At 34.6% G+C, this 9,480-nt stretch overlaps 2 protein-coding genes across 5 annotated transcripts in view; one reads left to right on the top strand and one right to left on the bottom strand.

The window, feature by feature from the left end:
- The window catches only part of LOC107732760 (dnaJ homolog subfamily B member 12-like), an 11,953-nt gene extending 6,447 nt beyond the window's left edge, over positions 1-5,506 (bottom strand). For 3 of the 4 annotated variants that reach the window (XM_016544178.1, XM_016544179.1, XM_016544182.1), the window contains exons 1-5: positions 5,268-5,506; positions 4,289-4,436; positions 1,728-1,873; positions 1,415-1,576; positions 371-444 (exon numbers count right to left, since the gene is read on the bottom strand). In XM_016544178.1, coding sequence (XP_016399664.1) covers positions 371-444; positions 1,415-1,576; positions 1,728-1,873; positions 4,289-4,436; positions 5,268-5,400 — 663 coding nt within the window. In that variant the 5' untranslated portion in view covers positions 5,401-5,506. Of the gene's footprint in view, positions 1-364; positions 445-1,414; positions 1,577-1,727; positions 1,874-4,288; positions 4,437-5,267 lie in introns of all 4 variants that reach the window. The other variant, XM_016544180.1, reaches the window with a different exon arrangement.
- A 3,598-nt stretch (positions 5,507-9,104) lies between these two features.
- Positions 9,105-9,480, top strand: part of LOC107732751 (acyl-CoA desaturase-like) — a 6,196-nt gene continuing 5,820 nt past the window's right edge. The window contains exon 1 of the mRNA XM_016544171.1: positions 9,105-9,322. The gene's annotated coding sequence lies outside the window, so the exon portion shown is untranslated. The remainder of the gene's footprint in view (positions 9,323-9,480) is intronic.

The following is a 9,480-nucleotide window of genomic DNA, read 5'->3' as shown; positions in this document are numbered from 1 at the left end:
TATAAAATTTTATAACTAACAATTTTAATATTAAAAACAATTTACAAAAACACACATCAAAACTAAAATTGTTTATATTTGCATGTAATAATAATATTATAAATTGTGCGTATAATGAGTATGTAATAAAAAAGTATTTCTTAATGCTTATGTAATATGAAAACATAACAAAATACATTTGTCATTCCACAGGACTGTAGAAGTGACCAGCAACAAAAGCTAAGAGGCTACTGAAAACGACGAAAACATGAGAAAGAAGCATTTCCCATCCACTGACAAACATCTGAACCAAAAACAGACGATTCCACAGTTACACACTTTAAAACTCTCCCAAATGAACAGAGCTCATGGGTCTGAAGATGCTCCTCACCCCTCTGTGTTCTCCTCCCTCGCCGTGATTCTGATTAAAGCGCATCCGTCCGTTACTGTACATGTGAACATTACCTGAAAGAAACACAGCCATGTCTTTATTCAGAGCCTCAGGGATTCATGGGATTGTGTGTGTGACGCCTGCGCAGTAAAATACACTGACAGAGACACAGACGACTGCAACAGATACTCCACAACCACCACAAAAACTGCCTTTTATGAGTCAATAATGCTTATTCAATTTAGTTAATAGTTTGCCAGTAACTTTAACGTCTTCTTTGACTCTTATGAAAACCTTAAAGTATGTGTCCAGGTCATATTTCACCCCAAAATTAAAGATAAAAATATGTAATTATATATTTGCTAAGAAAAAACGTGTTTCAAAGTGTATTGCAGTAATGTATGGAAGCTTGTTACCACCACAGAATAAAAAAAAGCAGTGCTGTCAAACGATTGATCACATACAAAATAAAAGTTTTTGTTTTCAGAATATATGCGTGTACTGTGTATATTTATTACGTATATATAAATACACACACATACAGTATATATTTTAAAAATATTTACATGTATGCATTTATACTCACATAATTTATATTATATATAAATATATATTTAATCTATAAACAACATATTTTTCTGAAATATATACATGCATGTGTGTGTACTTATATATCCACAATTGTTTGACAGCACTAAAAAAAATTTCACTTTTCTGACTTTTCTGACTTTTTTCCTCACAATTGCAAGTTTATCTCTGAAAACGTGCAATTCTGAGTCTATATCAGAATTATGAAATATAAACAGAATTGCATGAAAAAAAAAATCACAATCACCTTTTTATTTTTTTATTCCTAGGTGGAAACAAGCTTGCAAAGTAATGAAATCTTTCTTTTTATGAAAATGTCACAATGCAAAAAGTAGTTATTTCTGCAAAATATAATTTCTTTATTTATCTTTTGATTTGAGGGTGAACTTTTGAATGCAAAATACAATGTTCTCAAATCAGCGTTCACAGTTAACTCTGCTTTCATCACAAACTCACTAGAAGGGAATCCTCCTCCGAAGAACATGTTGAAGAGATCTTCAGGTGAAATATCGGCCTGGAAGTGTGTGTCGTTGGTCTGGCTGGATCGGCCCGAGCCCAACTGATCGTACTGACGTCTCTTTTCCACATTAGACAGAACTGCATATGCGTTTCCTATAGCTGCAGCACAGAACCACAGTTACACAGCAATATCTACGTCATTACACTTTCAAATAAATCCCTCACGTTCCAGATGTTAATGAAGAGCAAGCACTGTTTCTGTGGATAGATTGCACTGCAAGCAAAGCAAGCGTATGACGGCCTGCCGTACCTTTAAACGCCTCCGTGGCTCCCGGAGCGTGGTTCTTATCAGGGTGAAACTTTAACGCCAGCTTTCTGTAGGCTTTCTTAAGATCGTCTTCAGAAGCATCTTTCTGCACGCCGAGAATCTCATAATAGTTCTTGCACTGCTTTATTCTGCCAAGACAAAAACACCACAGTCTGCTGCATCTGGATCAGTGAAGTAAGATGCCATAAAAATGCTTTTCGTTCATTGAAAAAAAGCTGAAATAAACATATTAGATGAAAAACAAACTTAAAAAACAAAACTTAAGCACTAAAATAACTAAAAATAAATAATAGTTAAATATAAATATTTTAAAAAGACAAAACCACAGTGTAAAATCACTAAAATGTAAAGTAAAATACTATAATAGTATAGAAATACTAAAATAACACTGATTTGGATATTATGAAATAAATATGTTAATGACGAAGTTCTAAATTAACTAAAACTGGGGGGCGGGGGGCTAAATAGAAACATAAAAAGACGACAAAAGCATATTACAAAATTACTAAAAACTCAAATTAAATCTGAAAATATAAAATTCAAACCTAATAAACACTATAATAGAGCATAAATAATACTAAAATAATTTAAGGCATAATGTATTTAGTACTGAAATTACTCAAACTAAGTTTGAAAAGAAAAACGTAAAGCTCAATAGAAATAAATAAATGCTAAACATTTAACACATTTATTAAAACTTATTCTGAAATAAAACTAAATTAACACTAAATATAAAAAATAAAAAATTATATAAGCACATTACAAACTTACTAAACTTAACTTTAAAAAAATATGAAAATATAAAAGCCGATTCAAAACGTTCGGAAAACTATAATAGCATTATATGAATAATAGATTTAAAAAAAAAACACACACACATCTGTTGATGTATATATATATATATATTTAGGTACATTTTTGAATTATCATGAAAAACTAAATTCCTGCTTTTGGTTCAAGAAACCTCGGCTAGCTTTATAAGTGGACTAAAAACAGAAAAAAATAAAACTACAAATGAAGATTATGATTTTTTTTAACCCCTTAACTGTCACACATTTTTGAACATAGACGTGAAAGTGCACTATCCAAACTTAATATTTTATAATTCATGAATGAAAACATTTTGTAACATGATTCTGATTTACCATTTTCATGGTAATACAATGTCTGATTTTAAAATGGGTTTCAAAGGATGAATTTTGAGATTTTAAGTTTTCAACTGATATACAATTTCTGATGATTTCTAAAGTGTGATCGAGAAAAAAGAAACGAGGAAGACTTTTTCTGACTCCTGTTATGATGTGGATTTTTGAGGTGCACTCTTGTCATAAATTAATCGATTACTTTTCCTACATCAGGGCTCTACGCTTACTTAAGTCATCTTTTATGTCAAATTCAAAAAAATATATTTATAAGCTTTTTAACATTTCTAATTAAAACAACAGAATAAAAACAACTAGAATAAGAAGTAGAATAAGAATAAGTTACCAATCAAATTAAATCAGTATTTAAGAAATAAATTTGTGCTACAGAGTTAGCACAGAAGAACACACAAGTGGCTTGTAGGTGTATTTTCAGACGTTTAATGAGGCTCAGAGTGTAATTAAATTCATAAATTCATGTTGAGGTTAATGTTTTAAATATAACATTTTGAATATAGAAATATTAAATTATTTAAATAACAGAAAAGATACTTTAAAAATTAAACTAAAACTGCCAGCATCGAATCATTCATTCAATTGATTCGTTCGAACGGCTGATTCATTCAGGAACGAAGCACGTGACTGTCTTTATGAATGGGTAATTGAATCATTGACTCACTAGAGATTCGTTTAAAAAAAAACCTTCATTCATAAACGAATCACCGCTGTGTTTGAATGGAGATGCTCAGCTGTTACTTTGTTAGAAACTATTTTCGTTGACGAAATAGAGCAAAATAAGGCAATAGTGTTGTAGTCAGACAATATAAGTCACTTAATATTAACTTCTTGTTTAATGAACTGTTGTATTAAATCAATATCACATTTGCAAACTCCCTTAATAATCATTAAAAGCTGTCTCTCATCTTAGTTCATCGCAATCTCACAAAACTCCATTATAATCGATGAAGCTCCTTACACTGCACAATGAATCTCTTATTTACACCCTGTCAACACTTTGTTATAATGAGAGGATACGTCTGTGATACATTACTCAACGCTGCAGAGACACGCAAGTACGCTAGAACCTTTGAAGCTCCTAAATATTATTTCAGAGTCGCACGCAGTAGTTTTCAGTCGCAAATGCAACTGAAATGGTCGCACTGTAGAGCCCTGTACATAATTTGTAACAAAAAACAGTGGTAAAATATCTATTTAGGAGTCTTAGACCTATAACATACAGTTTGTCATGATTAGATTAGGATTTAAATGTAATATAGTGAAGTAAACTTAGGTGGGGACGGGTGACAGTTAAGAGGTTAAGAACTGTCTGAATGCATGAGTCTAAATGTTTTGCCATCAAACAGAAGCTGTGAGACACTAATGTGAAAACACTGTAGGTACCGTCTGACGGCCTCGGCCTGCTCAGGTGTGTAGGGTTTGCTGGAGTCGACAGGTGCCGCGCCGTTACTGCTGACCCCAGACCTGCGCTGACGAGCTTCTGTGCCATCAGCGGCTCCTGCAGCGCTGCTCTGAGACCACGCCAGCAGCTCTGATAAACAACCAGGAGTCATGAGCGCAACACAATCAACACAACTGATCACAGCTCCCATTACTTCTGGAAACAGGCAGCCTTTTTAGGGTGTCATACAAATGAGCAGCCTACTTAAAGGAACAGTTCACCCAAAAAATTAGTTTGCTTAATGTTCTTAATGCTGGATTTGTTTCAGCTTTTGTCTTCTCCAGATGTTAACTGATGGACTGGAGTGCTGTGGATTACTTGTGGATTATTGTGATGTTTTTATCAGCTGTTTGGACTCTCATTCTGACGGCACCCATTCACTGCAGAGCATCCATTGCTGATTTCTCCAAATCTGATGAAGAAACAAACTCATCCTGATCTCGGATGAACTGAGGGTGAGCACATTTTCAGCATATGATCATTTTTTGGTGAACTACTCCAGCATCATTGGATTTTAAGATATCGGCTGTGTCTCATAACCTAGTCCAGCGCAACTACATTCATCACATGCACATCCAGCACTACTGAGTGGGTGAGATGCTGACCTAAACAACATTTTGGGACATCATCGTTTCAGCACGTGAACGTCATGCCCTAATATGCTGTCTAACGAGGCAGCTCACTGGGATTTGAGACACAGCCGGATTAACATGACATCTCAATCTGACCTGTCTGTATTGTTTATATGCAGTAGTTACATCATCATCAGAGCAGCAGCTCTATAACGATACAGCAACACACACACACACTAACAAACAATCCCATCTCTGTGTTTATAACAGAACACAGATGCGGTATCGCGGCTGCAGGAGGCTAACCGAGGCGACCAGGCCTGGATTAGCCCGGGTTCAGTGCGCTCACCCTGGGCTCTGCGCGTCGGGAAAAGCCGCTGCGCTTTCTCCAGAAACCTGCGAGCTTTCTCCGGCTGCGCGTCCTCCAGCGCTCCGATCGCGATCTCGATGCATCGCTCCGCTTCATCCCGGTTCACCTCCATCACTGAGCTACTTACAAACGCCAGATGATTTCATAAACACACGGAGAGCGCACCATTGAGCTGCGACTGCTGTCGGCTAATAATAATAATGCTAATACTAACTGTTTCCTATGTGTTGTGGTTTCCTGCAGATGGCGCTCGTTGGCCCACGTGACGCGTTTAACGGTCATCAGCGTCGTAAATCCACGAAAGTTTTTCATATTTGTATTTTTTTTTTAATGTGTGTACGTTTATAACACTATTCTTTTGTATTATATCACCTTTGCATCAAATTACAAAAAAAAAAAAAAACAGTTAAAGAGGGGGTTTCTAATGCAGCGTCTATGGGAGGGATGGTAAATTTGTCTCTCTCAATTTTTTTCCTTTTATTGAAAGTCACGAAAACACTATCGTGGAGTTTTTCTTTTGCTATTTGAGCAAATGGGAATGCAAAAAATATATTTGTGGTGCTCTCCCATTCACTGACTTCCCCTGCTGAGAAACCATGAAATGTTAAAAAAAAAGCACATCGAAACCCGTTCAAATGTCACGACGTGTTTTGTTTTGTTGCTGATATTCATGTGGTAAAAAGTATAATTATTTAAAATGATTATTTAAACTAATCCATACCTGACGTACAAATTTAAATCTACTCAACCAATCGCTATAGGAATTGAGTTAATCACACACGGCTGTGATTGGTTCATCCCGATCTACGCTGAGAAATGTAACAGGTGTCACGTGACTCGTTATCCAGCAGCGGTCTGGATTATTTTTACACAAACAAACCGAAGTTACTGTTTCTGCCATGTAAAGATATTGCAGAAATATTAGCTGTAATATGCTAGTCTGTTAGTAGTATGCTGAAAAGTTTATGCTTCATTTAGACGTTTTAGAGTGTTATTTAACATTATTTTTTACTATGTTTCTAAATTATTTTCCATTTATTGTATTAAATGTATTTATTTATTTATTATTATTTACATTTATTTGACTTTTTATTCTCTACTCAACCAATCGCTATAGGAATTGAGTTAATCACACACGGCTGTGATTGGTTCATCCCGATCTACGCTGAGAAATGTAACAGGTGTCACGTGACTCGTTATCCAGCAGCGGTCTGGATTATTTTTACACAAACAAACCGAAGTTACTGTTTCTGCCATGTAAAGATATTGCAGAAATATTAGCTGTAGTATGCTAGTCTGTTAGTAGTATGCTGAAAAGTTTATGCTTCATTTAGACGTTTTAGAGTGTTATTTAACATTGCTTTTACTAGGTTTCTAAATTATTTTCCATTTATTGTATTAAATGTATTTATTTATTTATTATTATTTACATTTATTTGACTTTTTATTCCCTTATACGTGTCTGTTTTCTAGTAAATGTTAAGAATAATTGCAATTATTGTCCCTGGCCAATTAGAGACAGAGTCTGGGCCATTAACCCCGCCCATCTTATGCTTCGCATTAATATCAACATCCATTCCACCATATCTTTCTATTTCTATGAATAACAGTCTCAGCAGGCGAGCAATGATGACGTGTCCAAAATCAACACTAAATATACGGAATAACGCTGCCTTTTCAATTAAACGAATAGCATGTATTTCCGAAATGATATACAAGAATCACACAGTAGATGGCGCTATAGTTTAAGTTTTTAGAAACCACTCTAAATAACATGTTGCGTTTAAATGTTGGTGAAATGGCATGTGTGTGATCACAAAACACTATTAAACACTATTTAACACTTTAACTGTCGGTCTAAAACTCTAGGCACTATCTGAGTTTTGATAGCCTACATGCATACGCTTTTCTTCCTTTTTGATGTATTAATATATAGTTTATAACTGCTCTCTCTTTTAATTCACCAACACTCTGGAACACTTTATTACAGCAGAACAAAAATGACATATAAAAGTGTTTAGGTATAAACTGGTGGACAAAAGTTTGGAATAATTACGATTTTTTTTTAAATTTATTTTATTAAACGAAGTCTCTTCTGCTCACCGATGCTGCATGCATTTGATCAAAAATACTTCAAAAATTATTAAATATTTTTACAATTTAAAACAGCTGTTCTCTAAGTGAATATATATTAAACTGTAATTTATTTCTGTGATCAAAGCTGTATTTTCAGCATCATTGCTCCAGTCTTCAGTGTCACATGATCTTCAGAAATCATTCTAATATGCTTATTATTAGATCAAAAATACAGTAAAAATTGTGAAATATTACTACAACTCAAAACAGCTGTTTTCTATGTGAGTATCTGTTAAACTGTAATGTATTTCTGTGATGCGCAGCTGTATTTTCAGCATCATTACTCCAGTCTTCAGTGTCACATGATCTTCAGAAATCATTCTAATATGCTGATTATTAGAAACATTTCTGATTATTATTATCAATGTTGAAAACAGTCGTGCTGCACAATATTTTTGTGGAAACTGTGATGCATTTAATTTTTCAGGATTCACAGATGAACAGAAAGTTCAAAAGAACTGCATTTATTAGTTTTTTTTTTTACTGTCACTTTTGATCAATTTAATGTATCTTTGCTTAATAAAAGTATTAATTTCTTTCCCTTTTGAATGGTACTTTATCACAGTGCGAGTGTGAGTTTGAGTGTGTTTCCAGGGTGTGTGATGGCAAAATAAGAGCAAAGGTTTGAATGCTATCACTCAACATCATGCCATGTTCAATAGCATTATCTGGATCAGATCTTGTATCTTCTTCATATCAGTTTATCACAAGTGTGTGGAAAGTTAACTAAAGTTTTGAGAACAGCGTTTAACTCAAAGATGTCATGACAAATGATGATTTCAAAAAGAGAACAGAATGTATCTCAAAGCATACGAATAATAATAGAGTTTAATAATCATATCTGAGACAGCTGAGAGTTTCATGAGAAAATCAGATTCCTGTAGCTCTGAGAGAGAATTACAGTTAATAAAATACTGTGGTGTTGACTTACAGAGAGTATTTTCTGCAGTTTATTTAACCAGTAAAGCTATACTCTGACTCTTTCAGAAGATTCACATCATTTAAAGCATTTCATCTTCAGTCAAACTAATTGTTTTGAAATGTTTAACTATACTAGAAGGTACATTTAAATTTAATTAGGTAAAAACTAAATTTAAGGGGACAATGTCATTATAACAGAAAAGTCTGAGCAATTTATACAATTAAATAATTAAATGTATTCTTTTTTTTTTTTTTTTTTTTACAAATTAATAGGAAAAATATATATTAGGCCTATTACAAATTATGTAGAAATTAAATTATGTAGGCTAATTATCTAAATAATTTAGTACAAAATAAATCAGTGAATCAATTTCAAACAGGTTAGTAGTTTTTTTTCAGTTTGTGTGATAACATCTATGATTGTCCAGAGGACTTATTTCATTTGATTCACATGCCCTCGTTTTTATTTAAGGGACAATATAGATAATGCAGTGCATTATAGGCTATAAAGTACATTTCTGACACTGCAAAGCTAGGAGGTAACTGTAGTTCAGCTGATAGATCACTGTAATTAGTCTATCAGTATAGCAATATTTAGCTTAATTTAGGTACAAAATAAAGTGATAATCCAAGAACAAATCATATTTGAATATAATGAATGATGCGTGCAATGATGAACTTATGTTTAGTGCAGAGCCAGCAGGGGCTCGCGGTGATTGGCTGGGGGGTTTTCACCGTATAAATGCACCGGCTCCGGTGAGGTCTGGTTGTACTGGGATGCTGCTGTGAATAACGAGAACGCGAACGTCAGATGAAGCTCAGCCAATCGGAGCGCTCGCTTTAAGGTGGCATCAAACTCTCTGACCAATCACCGCGCAGTATTTCTGCCGTTCGCGACGGTGCGGGGCATCACCGGCAGCTGTTTGCGTTGAGCTTCACGCGTTTGCTCTTCACTGCTTTACCGCAGCATCAGACCGGTGAGTGTTTCATCTGACCCGCTTTATTCTCGCTTTGCTTCTGCTGCATCCGCTGTTGTTGTTGTGTGTTATAATAACAGGTGTGTGTGTGTGCGCCTGTGTGTGTGCTTGTGTCTGTGTGTGTGTGTCTCTGTGTCTGTCTGTCTGTGTGTGTGTGT

This window comes from Sinocyclocheilus rhinocerous, unplaced genomic scaffold (genome assembly GCF_001515625.1).
Source record: "Sinocyclocheilus rhinocerous isolate Xijiao unplaced genomic scaffold, SAMN03320098_v1.1 scaffold159, whole genome shotgun sequence".
NCBI lineage: Eukaryota > Metazoa > Chordata > Actinopteri > Cypriniformes > Cyprinidae > Sinocyclocheilus > Sinocyclocheilus rhinocerous.
The sequence above is the reverse complement of the archived record's forward strand: the minus strand, read 5'-3'. Positions and strand labels throughout refer to the sequence as shown.